Below are 16278 nucleotides of genomic sequence, written 5' to 3' on the forward strand. Positions count from 1 at the left end.
ATAACCAATCTCAAAGTCGAAGTCCTCACGAACCAAGCTTCCAATAAGAAAGTCCTGAACGATTTCGCGGAAACCTTGCGCCAATACAACATAGAGAACCAAAACCTTGCCAGACTCATCTACCGTTTCTTCGAAGAGATAGACGCCATCTGGAAGGTACTCGGAAAGGACAGAACATGCAACACCGTACTTCGTGAGTACCAAATTGAAGAAGGAATTTTCGAGGAAGAAGAGAAACACGAAGAAGAAGAGGAAGAAGAAGAGAAACACGAAGAAAAGGAAGTTTGGGCAACCCTTGTTGCGATGACGGTTATGAAATTTCCCAGCCCTACCCATACAAAATCCGCAACAAGGAGACCGGCAAGGTTCTTACCCCAGTCCTCAACAACTTGGGACACTTGAGCCTTACCCTTCGGAATTACGGTACAATTTCCATGGGAAGGCTTGTCGGTATGCAATGGGTTCCAAATCCAAACAAGAAGACGAAGGTCAGACACATTGACGGTGACAAGCTCAACAACCGTAAGGAGAACCTCGAGTGGTTCTAAGAGTAAAAAAATTTTATTTTAGGGGGAAACCCCGAGTAAATTTAGGTGTTTATTTGGATAAGTATGTTAAATTAATGGTCATTTGCAAAATTAGTTCCTGACCTCTGAATTGAACTCTTTCGTCATCCCAGTTGCGTAGGAGGTCGTCCCAGAGGAGTTGGTAGAATTGCCAATCCAAGGACGATTTGTCCTCCCAGGCATTGAGGATGTACTGCTCGTAGAGTCTCATGACCTCTGCCTTGCACCAGACACCCTCTCCCTTGGAAAGTAAGGCTTCTTCGAAGTGCTCGAATGCGATTGGCTGCGTGACCATCTGAAATGACACTTTTTGTCCGTTTGGTCAATGTTTGTGTCTCGTGCCATAGTCGACGAAAATACAGACAAACAGGTTATATATGAGTTTGAGACCAAGAATGGTGTAACTCGACCTGTCCGATTCAAAGACTCCGAGGGCGACCATGAAATTAAACGGAAATTAGCTAGGAAGGAATATAAAATGGACTGGTTGCCACCACCTCCACCTCCACCACCTTTACCTGTTCCTCAAGTAAATAAGCCTTTCCGTTCCCAAGAATTCCCACATTTAATTCAAATTCGAATAAAAATTTTTTATTTCATGCAATGTTTTATTTCTGTGCCGTCTTCAAGTATTCCCCAGTACTTTCGCTTGGAGAGGACATGAACTTCGGTGAAAATTTTGTCCAATTTGAATTGACCCATCTTTTCACCGACTAAACCCATTTCAATGAGTTTGTTATAGCCTTCTTCGTTCGTCATGAGTGCATCGATGTTCTCATAGTAAACCTTCACTTTGGATTTAACTTCCGAGAAGAATTTGTTGTAGTTGTCAAGGACTGCCTTTGCGAACTGAGGATAAGACCAATGTTCGACAATAGGTTTTACTGTGGTTACTAAGCCATTTTGACCTTCGGTGAACTCGTACTTCAAAACAAAAGGAGAAAACCTTTCAACAAAGTTGTCGACCTTCTCATAGTGTTTACTCTTCATCTTTTGAGGTTTCTTAATGGAATATCCCCATGTCGAATTCATAAGCAATTTGAGTGTCATTGCAAGTTTGGGGTTTGAAGCTTTCCTAATATCATACATTTGTTGTATGACTTTTCCAACTGTATAGTTCCTTCCCGGGAACTCACCGTCTTCGTTTGGAATTCCAGTCGGAATATATTGGACGAACCTCATGTACGCAGCGTTAAGGTCGACATAGTATATTTTTTCATATGAGTCGAACTTGTCGCATCCAATGGGTCCGGTTCGTGGAAATTCAAGTGAGTCTCTTATCTTCTGAGAAACTTCGCCTGCTATCTCATAAACATCGTCGAAGCAACCTGTTTCATATAAAATTTTCTGACCTAACTCAGATGCTCTCCAATACAATTTGACGTCGATTGGATTTCTCAATGGAAGTTTGTTTATAGCATCTTGAAGTTCTTGCAACCTCATTGGAAGTTCTTCTGGTTCAGGTTGGTATCCGAACAATCCAACTCCTTTTGGAGCTGTGTACTTCTTTTGTGCTATAACTTTGTCCGGAACAACTTTTGGTCTTACCAACAATGAAAAGTTTGTTTCGTCTTTTGGTACAAAAGTTTCTGTCAGCTTGTCATCTGGAATTGGTTCCAACAAACCTTTCTCGAAAAGAATGTTAACAGCTCTGACAATGTTGCACTTGCCTTTTCCGAACAATGGGTTTGTAAGACTTTCGTTCAACATGAAGTGGTTGTGGACAATTACAATCTTCAACCATGGTAAGTCTTTGTCAACAACATAGTCGTCATGTGAAGAACCTTTAGCTGTAGGTATGTTGACTCGGATATTGACATTTGCCAACGGTGCAATTTTTGACAATTGACCTCTGAGCATGTACCTTGTCTTCACACATGACTCAAGATACTTCATCTTCTCATCTGTAACAAGACCAGAGTTCCTGAGACATGTAAGAATACAAGGTTCATTGACAATTGTTTCAATTGAATTGTAAATTCCATACCTTGTCAGGTTAATGTCAGACTTATTTCTGAACGGGAAATACCCAGCATGTTGTCTGACTGCTTGAGGGTTAGGTTGGTACCATTCAAACTTCACGCTTGCAATTCCTTCAATTGCATTCAAAATGTCTGAGTCGGAGTCAACCATTTGTTCTCTCTTTGTAGTCTTGAAAGCGTCAAGAAGTTGTGCGGCTGTTGTGACATTGCCATGTGCATAGTATATATGACCATCTAAATCTGTTACGGTTAGTCTGAGATTGTATCCTTTCTTATTTCCGTCTTGTATGGCAGCAAGTACACCCATGAAGCCTTCTTTGTTCTTTCCTTCGTCAAAGTTTACTGTAAAGGTTCGACCTGAACCAATTTTACTTCTAACCTCGCGATACTTCTCATATGCATATCTTGTTCTTTCCATGGGAGCATGTGCGTCTTCACCTTTTCCTTTTTTCCTCCTCAAAGGATGCAATTGTTCGTCATGTTTCCAGTAGAATCTGGCAAAGCCGTCGTGTCCTTCAACTTGAGGTTCACTAACATCGAAAGGCATGTCCATAAGACGCTCTTCTTCTAACCTCTCTAGTCTGTTTGGATAATTTGCGCGTGCCGTTTCCAATTCCATTTCGTAGCGAAGACCAGACAGTTTGTCATAGACTTTTATGGGTCTTCCCTTCCTATATTTAAACTTTTTCGAAACTCTCCAACCATATCTTTCTAACTCTGCTTTTATTTTAGCAGACCTTCTATCCATTCTATACGGGGGCATTTTTATAAAAATAAAAAAATGTTTTTTCTTTACTTTACATAACCACCGCTGCCATAAGTCTTTGACGCCAACCCATACCAGCTAATGAAGGTTGACTTGGTTTAGTTTGGAAACTAAACTTTGGTTTTGGTTTATCTTCAGTTTTTGGTTTCTCTTCTTCTATTGGTTTTTCGTCACTTTTCGGTTCTCTGACTTTACCTCACTTGCAGGAACAGTTGTGTCGTCAACATCTTCATAAATATCATATGCCATTTGTTTTTGTTTTCCTTTCAACTTTTTGTGTTTGTTGTAAAGTTTAGAATATTTCGACTCTAAGTCAATGAGATGTTCTATAATGAACTGTTGGTCAGTGAAGTAAACTTTTCCATCTGTTGTCTCGAAAGCTCCTTCAGACTTCAATATTTTATTTGTGAGAGTCTGTTTCTTTTTTGAGATACTTGCCGTTCCATTTTTATGAAAAGTGACTTTGTAGTTAGAGTTTGTATTTCCAGACCTGGCACTTTCTATTATTGAATTTTTCTCTTCATCTGTAAGTTCTTTGACAGGTTTTGACAATGGTTCTGAACTTTTTGTTTGTGGTGTCAAATCTACCGTTTCAACTTCTTCGGTCATTTCATCTCAGTAAAAAATTTTAGTTTGGTTTGTTTTCAACTGGTTGTTTAGGTTTTTTAAGTCGGTCTAAAACTTCCTGAGGTATAGGAAGAACTTGACAAACACGTGGTTGTGTAACTGCTGGAAGCCGACAAATCCATCTTGAGCCCATTTGTCTCAATGCTGTATTGTTCATTTCATCTCAGTAAAAAAATTTACATTCCCCACGTTTGAGGCGGTTGAGGTTGGTTGTTGTTTACCCACTGTTGTGCATGGTTATATCCTCTGTTAAAGAATCTTTCACCTTGGTCCATATAGTGCCCTGCTTGGTTATAGTAGTCATTTGCTTTGTTATAGTAGTTTCCTGCTTGTCTTCCTACATTGTCCATCCATCCTTGAACTTTTCCTCTTGTTTCAGGATTTGGAATAAGATTTGCTGCATCTCGTGCTACCTCCCAACCTTTCTGTACAGTTTGTATAATAGGTTGTGCTTTCTCTTTCAGTATACCTAATGTACTCAAAATCTTCCTTCCAATTCCAAATGCACCTCTGGCTAGTGTTCCCACTGCGGGTAAAAATCTAGATGCGACTCCTGCTAATGCGCCAAATAAACCCATTTCTTATGGGTTAAAAATGACGAATTCAAACAAGGACCCGTATGTTTCTAAGCGACAAAGAAAGCACTCATGGTAAAAATCTTTAGTTCAACACCAAATGCTTGGTTTATGGATATCTTGGAAAACATTCCGAGGTATAGAGAAGATGGACCACCATACTGGCTAATATTTGTCGGTCAAAACACAAGATACTGTGAAGCCATACCATTATGGTCCAAAAATATTTTAGATGTGAAAACTGCTTTGACAATATTCGTTGACAAATACCATCCAACAAAACTGACATCTGACTGTGAAAGTTCTTTCAAATCAGACGATATTAAAAACTATCTGCGTTCAAAAAATGTAAACCAATATTTCATTGTCGACCAAAACCATTCTGCTCTTGGTGTCATTGACAGTTGTATAAAAATCTTAAGAGACTTAAACCAACCACAAGGTGGTGAGTAATGAAATGTCATATGACGACAAGTATAGACACTTCTCCATGGCAAAGATGAGACAAGTTTTAAATATTTACAATAGCCGTAAACAAAAAGGTTTGGGAAACCACTCCCCCGAAGAAATGAAAAACAACCCGACTTAGAGAAAGACTATATATTTAATAGTTTAGTCAAAAGAGACAAACAAGAAAGAATGCCAGGCTTCAAACTTAAGAAAGGTGACAAAGTAAAAATAGAAATACCTAAACGCGACCCATATGAAAATACTATTGACTATGACAACAATGGGAACTCGACAGGTACTCACATTCGTGTTCGTAAAAATAGAAGAAAGTATACAAGAGAATATTATGAAGTTTTAGGCAAACATGGCAAAATGTACAGACTGCAAGCAGAAGATAAAACTACTATTGTCAGACCTCGTTTCAAACTTGTCAAAGTTCAAGGTGGTATACTTTCAAAGACAGTTCCTAACAAATATAAGACAACTCCTGACGAATATGCTAAAGAAGTTGAAAATGACGACTAAGCGTTTCTATACCATGCGTAAACTGTCATGTAAGGTGGCATGTAGTCTTTACTTTGTCCCGTTGTTTGCGTATACCCTGAAACGCGATGTATATGGTTTCCTCCTCCCTCAGTGTTACTCCAGTAACAATTATAGCAAACTTAACGTGTCTTTAACATCATATCCTTTACCTTTTGTCATTGATGACCAATCCCAATATCTATGACTATGCCAACCTGCTTGAGATGTACTTAAATCTATGTAGTGACTGTGCGCAGGTAAATTTCACCTGAAATCGTTTTACTTCCACCTGTTTCCTTTGAAGAGTTTGCACAATACAAAAACCTGTCGACTATTTGAGTCCAAGTTCCAAAACCAAGTACTACTTCTGGTCTGGTAGAGTTCATCGACGTATAAATAGAGCCAACCGGGTAAATAAGATTCGGCAAAATTTGTTTAAGCACATTGAGTTCCTGTCTTAGATGTATAATACTATTGTCATTAGATATCAAAGTATCTACAAGACTTGTTGCCGGTGGTATTGTTGGAGCTTTACTTGGCAAGGTTGTGTTTAGTGTAATATCATCTGCTGTAAAAGTTGTAAAACTTGTATGTGTATGAGTCTTATTTGCTTTCTTCTCTAACTCATCGTTAACATATGTTTTATCCGCTTTCTTCTCTAACTCATCGTTAACATATGTTTTATCCGCTTTAAGGTCTAAACATCCTGAAACCCATCCTGTATCGGCTTTAGTTTTTAAAATCTTTGTTGTCCGTTCATGGTACCATTCAACCCTTTCTTTAATTTCATTGTCTTTTTCATCCACATATTCCTTATCTGCCTTCTTCACTAACGCACTAGCCATACAACCCCTATCTACCTTCTCCTCTAACTCACTGTTGACATATGTTTTGTCAGCTTTCTTTTCAAGGCTAACGTTTAAGTCTGTTATTTCAGATATAGAATGTGTATGTCCAACGTCACTTTTCCTGTTTAAGGTTTCTTGTAAGTTTGTAATATTTGCAATGGTATGTGTATGAGTCTTTTTAGAATATTCGTTTTCAGCTCTTGTCACTTCACTTGACATTTTATTGTCAACATATGTTTTGTCTGCTAGTTCAGGATGAGTATGTTCTTTTGTTGCATAAGCTTTGTTAGCTCTTTCTTCTTCTTTTGCTATTGCATCGTCTACATATGTTTTGTCAGCTTTGTTGTCAATATCTGCTTTCAAAAGAAGTTCATCTATAGGTTTCTCGTTTAAAGTTCTTTTTGTTGGATTTATACAAACAGTATGGTTCTTGTTGTCTTGAAACAGAAACTCGTCTGTTAAAGGGTTTAATGTCAGTTTTAAGTTTCCTTCTTTCAATGACTCAGATATCTTAGAATAGTTTGAAAAGTTTGTTGTGTTCTTATTTAGAGCTTGCAAAATGAGTTGTCGGTTGTGTTGTATCTCTCTCATAGACGCTGTTTCTTTCGACATTTTTATTCTAGATAAATATGCTTTCAATAGAAAAGAAAATTCAAGAGTTGCTACAACTAAACCATTAGATGAACTTTTTACGAATGTCGGTCAAAAGTTTGAGACAGAGACCGTAAAGCATGAAGGCTATCGTTTTGACTACCCACTAAGATGGTTAAGAGACCCATCCGTCACAAAAGCTATTGGCTTTCGTAGAATGAAGTTCATTTCAGAAGCCATACATGGTTTCCCATTTACGGTCGGTTTTGAAGTTCGATACTATAACAAAGAAAAACGTACGTATGAGAAATTTGAACAGGGAAAACTTTTACAAGTGAATTTGCTTGTAAACTTAGAAACAACTCTTCAAGCTTTTCAAGAAAAAATAAACGATATCTATCTCGAATATGCAAACCAGTATAACATTGACGAAGGAGAGTACCATCTCGATATTTTATATGACAGGAAAAATGCAACTGTTAAAATCAATAAAATAGAAGACCTTGGAGAAAACGTTTATATTTCTACAAAATATAACAACTTGGCATGGTATAGATTTTTGAGGATGTTAAATCAGCCTGCAGCATATCCAGTACACCCGGACTTTTATGAAGTCGAAAACCCTAATGGAACATATGAAAATGTTTTCGACTCAGATGCTATTATCGTTCATGCTTCATTTTCTGGTGCACAAAACTCTTTTTTATGCTTGGCAAATGACTTTTACGAAAAACCTACAAAGCTATATGAACCACCGAGTGGAAGTATTTCAGACTTTCAAGTATGGTTTACAACAGATGGAAGAAAGAGAATAGTTCCATTATACCATGCGTTTTACTTAGAACTTAGTTTTCATATACAACTACTATCGAACGGTAAAAATATAATTTTTTAATACGGTTGAGGTGTTGGATTTGGTTGCCAACTAGACTGTGGTGCAGGTTCAGGCTGTTGTATAACAGGAGCTTGTTCTTCTGGTTCAGGGTCTTTAGGTATAATACCAACGAACTGACTATCTTTTGCCAATATTTTTGACTCCGTTCCAAATTCCTCTTCCTACGGTTTTTATTCCATTCCATATACCTCTTCCAACATTTCGAAAGAAGTTTCCAATACTACTGAAGAAACCCATTTTACTATATGTAAAAATCTAATGTCCGCCTAGTCTCTTACGTTTCCTGTTGAGTTCCATTGCATTCTTTAACTGGAGCTCATACATTCTATTTCTCCTCTGGTAGAAAACATATTCCGGGTCAACTCCTGTGTTCGCGTCATCTGCATAGAGTTGTTTATATCCCACTTCAGGGTTTGTATAAAACTCTTTCCATCTCATATTTGCATACCATGGTGGCAAACCTAACGCAGCGTCATTTGACATGGCAGTTTGCATTTGTACATCTGTTGGCACTTGACCATAGTTTGCCATTGCAGTTTGTATTCTAACTTCATTTGGAATATTCTCTGGGTTTGGTTGTCCAGGTTGCTGTGCATTCGCTAAGTTCTGTGCGTCCATTTAATATTAGATAAAAATATCTCTTACGAGTACATATGCTGAACATTTGCAGGCAGTGGTTCATCTTCATATTCTCTATATCTTTCTGCCACGTCAAATAATTAAATGACACAATGGAAAAAACCTAAAACAAGAAGTCCTATTTCAAACCACATTTACTTACCAATAAAATTTCTTTGTTGTGACACTTTTTCCGGTTTATAGGACCTCTCTCATATTCTATCTTGTCATATCTAAAATCATACTCATGTATGTCCTCTAACCATCTCATGACACTTTCCAAACCACTTTTATCGGATGTAAAGTAAAAGCATGGATGGTTATGTAAAACGTCTAAAGTTTCTAAAGAGTCTCTCAAAGTCCAGTCTACTTGGTATTGAAAATCGTATGTGTTATAGAACGGTGGGTCTACTATAAAGAAAACATTTTCCTTGTTTTTATATTTTTCATACAACTCTGTCCAACGACATCTCACAAACTCTATACCCTCAGTATATTTTTCTATGTTCTCTTTGAAAACCTTTGTATAGTTAAGATATAAAACTTTTGACATAAGTGTTTCAATGTCATGAACTCTTATAGAACCACTATACAATAGTCTAGAAGATATACTATCCCAGTCAATATACTCTGCTTTTTTCAAAACCTCTCTGACAGTATTTTTCTTATCTAATGGTATACGTTCCATCTTACCTATAGGTATCTTTTCTTTTAACTCTTTCAATATTTTGTTTGTGTCTGGAATATGTTTGAGACGGTTCATATAGTTGTCGAAGTCATTGCATATAATCTTTGAGTCAGGAAATACAGTATGGCACAAATGAGATATATAGAAACTTCCACCGAACAAATCTACAAATGTTAGACCATTCGGTAGTTTCTTAAGTTCTCTCAATAGAATATCTTTACATCTACTCTTATTTCCAAAGAAGGGTAACGATGGTTTTGTAAAATTCATTTTATATTTAATAAAAATGTTTTTTCCCTGAAAAGTGACAGAAAAGTGACAAAACATCTTCGGGGCTAGAGGGCACGAAGTGCCTGGAAGCCCCAGTACCTTTTTTTTTTTTTTTTTTTTTTTTTTTTATTGTAATATGTAACTAGCAAAAAGCCTAATATTTATCAAAATTAATCAAATCAAATGATCAATATTCATGATATGTCATCAGCAATAGCTAATTGATATTTTATTTTGTATTGATATTCATTTTTCTCATATTATACACGATTATATCTCTTTTTTTTAAAAAAAGTTTTTATATTAGACATGAAAGTTGAATTAATACAATTTTGTACTAGAGTTTGTTTGTATATTAAATAATAATGATATATACTTCAACATATTGCGTCTCACCATTACCAAAATGTAATTTTGCATACAATTTTCTTTCATTTAACAATGATGTTATTTGAAAAGTGATACTTCCATGATTATTGATTAATGTTCCATCATATATAGGAATGAATGTTAAACAAGACACGCCTGCAGCTGGGTGCATTCGTGGCATTGTGATAAGGCTTATATATAAAGACTTCTCTCGATCAGCATTACGTCAAATGAATATTGACCCATTATTTTGGCGATGCGCTAGTTCCAAGTAGAAATGCTTTGGTATATTTAGGTTATGTCTATATGTTATGAATCATGGTATTATTGATAAAAACGTTCTTAGTCATTAAATCAATCCTAGTATCTAAAGATATAATTTAGATTTTTTTGTTTATTGCTAAAATTAAATACAGTATAACTTTCTTTCATATTGTCGGTACTAACAATACAAGATTGTGTTGAAAAAAACTTAAATATGCATGAAAATTAAATTTAATGTGTAAATATGATAAAAATTTCAACTTTACTAATAACATACATAAGTTTCTGATAGTTTAATATAGTTCATATTGATGTGACTGTAAACTATATCAAAAAATATTTTTAAATATTGTTATGCAAATAATGGGATTTCTAAGGAAAAAATGATTATATTTGTTATATAAAGCAATCTTTTTAATTATTCACTACGTTTATTACATTTTTTGCCGACCATTTACGTAATATGCCTCCACCAAGCAGACGCAAACAACAAAGTCGTGAAGCTAACGAAAAATCAATTGAAGCAAGAAAAAACTCCCAAGAAAAGAATGCGCCAAAGGAAGTCGATCCAAAACACTGGACTGCTTCTGTAATTGTTAATGGTGACTCTTATACTCGAGCAAGGAATTTATTTCAAGATAACAATATTAAAGTGCCGAGTGAAAAAGAGTTTTACCGTCATCAAAAAGAAATAGGTAAGGTAATACTAGAATATAAAGAGCAATCTATTAAAAATGCTCAACAAACAATGAAGAAAGATACATTTTTAAGCACTGATTCGCATTATAATGTTGGCAGAAATGCTACAGCGTGCCAAAGTTTAATGATGGACAACCGTGGAAAAGTTGTTGGTGAAACAACTGTTATAAAAAAGAGCTCTGGAGGAGACTTTGAAGGCCCATCCAACATGATGGAAACAGAATGTACAAAGAGGATGATGTCAAATTTTGACTTTACAAATGTTTCCACAGTGGTTCATGACAATGACAATAAAACGAAAGCCATCATCCAGCAATATGCTCTGAATGCTAAAATTACACTTGATCCTCGTCATTGTGTACGTGCAGTTGGCAGAGCTTTCGAAAAGCTTGAAAATGGTGGATATAAAGAAGCAGCAGGAAAAGAAACTGTTAATCAACAGAAAGAAAGTGAATCACAGCCAGCATTCCCAATCAAATCTAAAGCAGAAGAGCCGAAGAAACGTGGAAGACCATTAAAACACCAAGAAAAAGTATTTCATCAGATATATTCGAAAGTTATTAAGTGGTTCACTTTTATTATCATGCTTCCAATTGAAACAACGAAAAAAATTTTCCTATGGAAGAATACATTAAATCATTTTATCGGAAGGCATGAAAATTGCCTTCACGAAAAAGACAAAGAATATCCTGTGTTTCAGCCACTTACAAAACCTGATTTAGCGAAGCAATTTCAACGTTTTACAGATGATGCCGCAAAGTTGATTCCAGAAATTGATCCTAATGCTCAAACACAACAAAATGAATCGATACATCACTCAATGCTTACTCAGTGTCCCAAAGGAAACAACGCAAAATCGTTTGAAATGCGTACGGCTGTTACAATTTTACAAAAAAACGAAGGAGAGAAATGCAAACAAGAAATATACAATCGTGTCAATAATTACCAAATATCTCCAGTTAGTATCTAGTAATTGGGTACCAAGGGTCTACGCCTCTTAGTACTCAAATTACTAGAATTTGACAAAAACCGTTTGACACGTAAAATATTTTACATTTACAAAAAATAAAAATAAATATTTTTTTAAAAATAAACTTTAAAAAATAAACTTTAAATTTTTTTATTTATTTTTTTCATCGTAAATTTTTACACTACTCAAAATAAAAAATATTTTTTGAAAAATGAACTTTAAAAAATAAACTTTAAAATTTTTTATTTATTTTTATCATCGTAAATTTTTACACTACTCAAAATAAAAAATATTTTTTAAAAAATAAACTTAAAAATAAACTAACTCAAAATTTTTTAAAATTTATTTTTTTATTTCTGTATATACTAAGCCGATTAGCGGCGGGGCTAAAAGCCCATGTTTAACATAAACGATAAAATAAATGATAAAATTAATTTTAAGGTAGATCTAACCCGATATCTAACCTCATTTCTAACCTTGTGAATTTTTCATAAATTTTCTTATAAAGTTGCAATAGTTGAATTCAGTAACTGAGCCTCAAGGAAGAAAACATCCTTTCCGTCTTCAGGTAACGCAACGGGACATTTATGATCGTGTGTAGAATACATATCAATCCAAAACTCTCTATTATTTCCCGATAACTTATAATATTTAATTTTTGTTAATGGTGATGCTCTAGTATGACCGATAAATTCATTTTCAACCCCTTTAGCGATATTTGAATATAAAATGACTTGTTTTCTGTCCCATACATTATATGTTATTATTGGTAATAACACTATTCGTTCTTCTCCAGGTTTATAATTAAATACATTCATGAAGTCTTCATTATACTGAGAAATTTTAAAACCTATCCTAAAATCACTTTGTCTCTTTTCTGCTACTTCATTAAACGGCGAGTATATAACAAATGTGCATGTATGTGAATCATCTATTTGTTCAATAAATTCATAATGAAAGTCTATAATCTGCGGATGAATTCCTTCTTCACCTAATTTATCAAGATACACATTTAATCCTAAAGCGTTTTTGTTAAATTTCTTTTCGAAAATTTCATTAAAATCATTCATGCACTCATATAATGTTGTATCATCTTTGAAATATTTATATATGTGAATAGTTTGCTTAAATTCTTGGGTTTCGTTTATAACAACAACTTCGAGCTCAAATTCAACCTTTCTAAATCCTCGCGTTATATACATATTTGATAAACCAATATATTTTCATTTATATTCACAGCCCAGTCAATAGGTAATTTAAATGTAATTCTATTTCCATTTATTTTGACATTTTCGTCTTCAGAACTGAAAATTTTATTTGAATTAAATATGAGCCTATCAAAATCTGAGAGACAATCGATTATATTAAATGATGCAAGAGGAATTCAGCATCCATTATATTATGTATCAACAAGTAAAGATGGAAAAATTTATGTAAGAAAAAGACAAGTTCCATTAACGAATTCGGAAACTGATAAAATAGATATTAAACCTCCCCCATCTGAATCTAAACCAGAACCTAAACCAGGAGGACTCAGAGAGTCCATCTTGGCGCAGAGCGTCGAAATCAAACCCGATGTACTTTCGATAACGAATCAAGAATTAATAGCTAAATTTGTAAATTTCATTGAAAAGCAAACGGAATCAAAAAATCCAGACCCACCAGTAAAAGAGCAGGAAACCAAAATTAATGAAGAGTTTGTTAAAAACGTAAAACATGAAATTCATGAACAAAAGAAACAAATTCCTCAACTTAGAAGAAGAGTTAGAATATTAAACTAAATAAATATTTTTATCTAACATAAAACATGCAAAACGAACAGCTTAACGAATTTACACCAGCTGAACATATCCATCAAATTCGTTCATATTTTGATGTAATCGATAATGCAATTAATATTGGTGATACTAATAGAAGATATATCGATGCCAAAATTCCATCACAACCAGGAAGCGCAAAGGATCATAACTGGGTCACATTCAATTTATCTCCGCCAGGTGAAAATATGCTAGACCTTTATAACACATTCCTTACAACTACCTATAAAAGTAAATATATCCTGGATAATGCTATTACTGGCTCATCAATTCCAAATACTAATTCTCCAGGTTTCTTTGGCGTTTTTGATGAATCAATTTACACCATTAGCGCTTATCAGTTATTAGCAAATGGAAGAGTTATTTATAGTCAGGATATATCATTTCTAATTCACAGACTACAGAACAAATAAAGAAAGTTGATGTTTTCTCAAAAACGAGACATAAAGATGTATGGAAACATTCTGGAACAGTTCGAACAGGTCAAATTATCTCAGGACCTTTAGCTGCAGGAGCTGAAATTAATTTTGACATTAAAATAAAGATTCCATGTCGTAAATTCCTTATTCTAGAAGTTATTAGATTTATTCCTGCTTTTGCAGGCAACATTCAGTTAAAGGTTAAATTTAGTAGCGATGCATTCCAGGTAACAGCACTGCCGGTAGAAGATATTTTAGCTCATAATCCTTCTTTAATCAGTCAGGTAAAAGATAATTATGACCCACCAACTAATAAATTTGTTCCATGGAATGAACCATTCAATATGATAACAGCAGTTTCTAAATCAAATGGTGAAATTACTGTTTCAACAGTTGAACAAAGATTAACGAAGAAATCAGCTGAATTCATTGATTGCTTCATTCATCCTAAAGCATTTTCACTCGATCCAAATATTTACACTGAATTAGTCGACATTATACATCACAAGCTTTATGTTTTCCAATTAAAGTAATGGACTGGATTCCTATGGACGGTTCGTTCAGTAAAGGTTCACCATCAGCAACTTTCACAGCAGCTTATACACCAATTAACGTTAAAAGCATTTGGGCTTTATTTAGGAAGAATGATAATTATATCGTGAATTTCGAAAATCCTCAATTTGAAACCCTTCAATTATCAATGGGTGCTTATGGAAGTATGCCAGCTGAACCAGAGAGCTCTTACGGTCCTGTGTTCTATGAAATGGTTGCTAATGCATGCAATACAAATAACGATATGATAGGATTTAATGAAGATGTGATGAGGTCGTTAATTGATGATGGAAGCGTTAAACATTTATATGAATCATACGATAACACTCATTTCCTCTGTGGATTCCCTACGGAAACTGATTTCACATTTCAACAGGGTCAAACATCAACGGCACCAATTACTTATAAATTAGGTGTTAAAGCTGATGATACAAATATAAGCGAAAAATACACTGTCAAACCTTTATTAGGATTTCTTAGAAATGCTTGTTTCGCTATTCAAGTTAGACCAGCCGGCATCCCTGCTGTTAGAATTGATGATTATAATTTAGCTGCTGATGGAGGTGATGAATAAAAATAAATCTAGTTAATTTTTAATTTTCTGATTTTTTTATTTTTATAAAACGATGGAAAATAATAACTGGGAAACATTAGTTGCTGATGAAGATTACGAAATTAACACAAAATATCCGTATCAAATAAGAAGGAAGAAAAACGGAAAGACTGTCAGCGAGTATGAAGAAAAGAATGGATATATAAGATTAACCCTTAACGGTAAAAAATATCTTAAACATAGATTAATAGCTATTCAGTGGATTGATAATCCTGATAGTTTTGGGGAAGTTGACCATTACGATAAAGTAAGAAATAATAATATGGTTGATAATCTACATTGGTGTTCAAGTTCTACAAATAATAGAAATAGAAGTAAAGCAAATGGAGTAGAATATAATTTCGTTGATGAAATCAGTGAAAATTCAAGGCAAACCCAAATTTTAGCTAAAAGTGACAGGAAAAAAAACGTTTAGTATTAAAAAAAAAGACCGATGAGAGCTTCGTTCGAAATATAGAGGGAACTGAGAATGCGCAACCATTCTCAGGGAATATTGGATGCTATTCCCGTTCCCTCTGTATGGAAAATTGAGGTTTTCAAAGGGAGTTAAAATAATATCAAATTTATACTAATTTACTTCAAAATACAAAAGTATTTGACAGCTAAAATTAGTTACTTTAGCAAGCCTATCAATACCCTTTTACGATTATTGTTACTTTTTCGAAATAAAAGTAAAAACAAATTTATACTAATTTACTTCAAAATACAAAAGTATTTGACAGCTAAAATTAGTTACTTTAGCAAGCCTATCAATACCCTTTTACGATTATTGTTACTTTTTCGAAATAAAAGTAAAAACAAATTTATACTAATTTACTTCAAAATACAAAAGTATTTGACAGCTAAAATTAGTTACTTTAGCAAGCCTATCAATACCCTTTTACGATTATTGCTACTTTTTCGAAATAAAATAAATTTATTATCAAAAACCTTTTTTTTAGTAAAAATAAACGAAATTTTTTACCTTATGAACTTTTGATGGAAATATGCAAATTTAAAATAATAAAGAAAGCCGCGAGCGAATCGAGCGGCTTAGGTCTAAGATTTTGATTCAAATCTTTGCTTATATTCCTTAAATTCTTTATGAAACTCGCAACAGTTCCATAAAAAATTTTAAATTCTAAACTGTCGAAATTACCGATCGGTAATCACACCCTTCATGGGTGTGTCACTT

General features: G+C 34.3%; 9 protein-coding genes and 3 pseudogenes across 12 annotated transcripts, besides 6 other annotated features; 5 read left to right on the forward strand and 7 right to left on the reverse strand.

The window, feature by feature from the left end:
- Window positions 1-9529: part of a mobile genetic element that runs on past the window's edge.
- Window positions 598-861, reverse strand: TVAGG3_0195680 (uncharacterized protein; the record flags this gene model as incomplete). The annotated part of the gene is made up of 1 exon (XM_051226150.1): window positions 598-861. One exon carries the CDS (start codon window positions 859-861, stop codon window positions 598-600), a length of 264 nt encoding a protein of 87 aa, XP_051111136.1.
- TVAGG3_0195690 (uncharacterized protein) lies at window positions 892-1135 on the forward strand (the record flags this gene model as incomplete). Its single annotated transcript, XM_051226151.1, has 1 exon — window positions 892-1135. A coding segment is annotated over one exon (244 nt), but the record flags the coding sequence as incomplete, so codon positions are not given.
- Window positions 1158-2009, reverse strand: TVAGG3_0195700 (DNA/RNA polymerases family; the record flags this gene model as incomplete). Its single annotated transcript, XM_051226152.1, has 1 exon — window positions 1158-2009. One exon carries the CDS (start codon window positions 2007-2009, stop codon window positions 1158-1160), a length of 852 nt encoding a protein of 283 aa, XP_051111138.1.
- Window positions 2052-3296, reverse strand: TVAGG3_0195710 (uncharacterized protein; the record flags this gene model as incomplete). Its single annotated transcript, XM_051226153.1, has 1 exon — window positions 2052-3296. A coding segment is annotated over one exon (1245 nt), but the record flags the coding sequence as incomplete, so codon positions are not given.
- Window positions 3341-3923, reverse strand: TVAGG3_0195720 (annotated as a pseudogene). Its single transcript has one exon. A coding segment is annotated over exon 1 (583 nt).
- Window positions 3943-4098, reverse strand: TVAGG3_0195730 (uncharacterized protein; the record flags this gene model as incomplete). Its single annotated transcript, XM_051226154.1, has 1 exon — window positions 3943-4098. One exon carries the CDS (start codon window positions 4096-4098, stop codon window positions 3943-3945), a length of 156 nt encoding a protein of 51 aa, XP_051111140.1.
- TVAGG3_0195740 (uncharacterized protein) lies at window positions 4118-4519 on the reverse strand (the record flags this gene model as incomplete). Its single annotated transcript, XM_051226155.1, has 1 exon — window positions 4118-4519. The coding sequence occupies one exon, from the start codon at window positions 4517-4519 to the stop codon at window positions 4118-4120; it is 402 nt and encodes a 133-aa protein (XP_051111141.1).
- Window positions 4617-5314, forward strand: TVAGG3_0195750 (annotated as a pseudogene). Its single transcript has one exon. A coding segment is annotated over exon 1 (698 nt).
- Window positions 9450-9529: a terminal%2Cinverted (terminal inverted repeat of Maverick-3 transposon ID:TVAGG3_0195600).
- A 968-nt stretch (window positions 9530-10497) lies between these two features.
- TVAGG3_0195770 (zebrafish ch211-108c17.2-related family) lies at window positions 10498-11182 on the forward strand (the record flags this gene model as incomplete). The annotated part of the gene is made up of 1 exon (XM_001301045.2): window positions 10498-11182. A coding segment is annotated over one exon (685 nt), but the record flags the coding sequence as incomplete, so codon positions are not given.
- Window positions 10498-11690: a mobile genetic element.
- Window positions 11691-12203: 513 nt separating this feature from the next.
- On the reverse strand, window positions 12204-12905 carry TVAGG3_0195790 (uncharacterized protein; the record flags this gene model as incomplete). The annotated part of the gene is made up of 1 exon (XM_001301046.1): window positions 12204-12905. One exon carries the CDS (start codon window positions 12903-12905, stop codon window positions 12204-12206), a length of 702 nt encoding a protein of 233 aa, XP_001301047.1.
- Window positions 12207-13897: a mobile genetic element.
- TVAGG3_0195800 (uncharacterized protein) lies at window positions 13032-13484 on the forward strand (the record flags this gene model as incomplete). Its single annotated transcript, XM_001301047.1, has 1 exon — window positions 13032-13484. The coding sequence occupies one exon, from the start codon at window positions 13032-13034 to the stop codon at window positions 13482-13484; it is 453 nt and encodes a 150-aa protein (XP_001301048.1).
- A 386-nt stretch (window positions 13898-14283) lies between the features above and the next one.
- TVAGG3_0195810 lies at window positions 14284-15065 on the forward strand (annotated as a pseudogene). The gene has a single exon. A coding segment is annotated over exon 1 (782 nt).
- A 407-nt stretch (window positions 15066-15472) lies between these two features.
- Window positions 15473-15502: a terminal%2Cinverted (terminal inverted repeat of MuDR-3_TvMULE3 transposon ID:TVAGG3_0195820).
- Window positions 15473-16278: part of a mobile genetic element that runs on past the window's edge.

This window comes from Trichomonas vaginalis, chromosome IV (assembly GCF_026262505.1).
Source record: "Trichomonas vaginalis G3 chromosome IV, whole genome shotgun sequence".
In the NCBI taxonomy this organism is placed as follows: Eukaryota; Parabasalia; order Trichomonadida; family Trichomonadidae; genus Trichomonas; species Trichomonas vaginalis.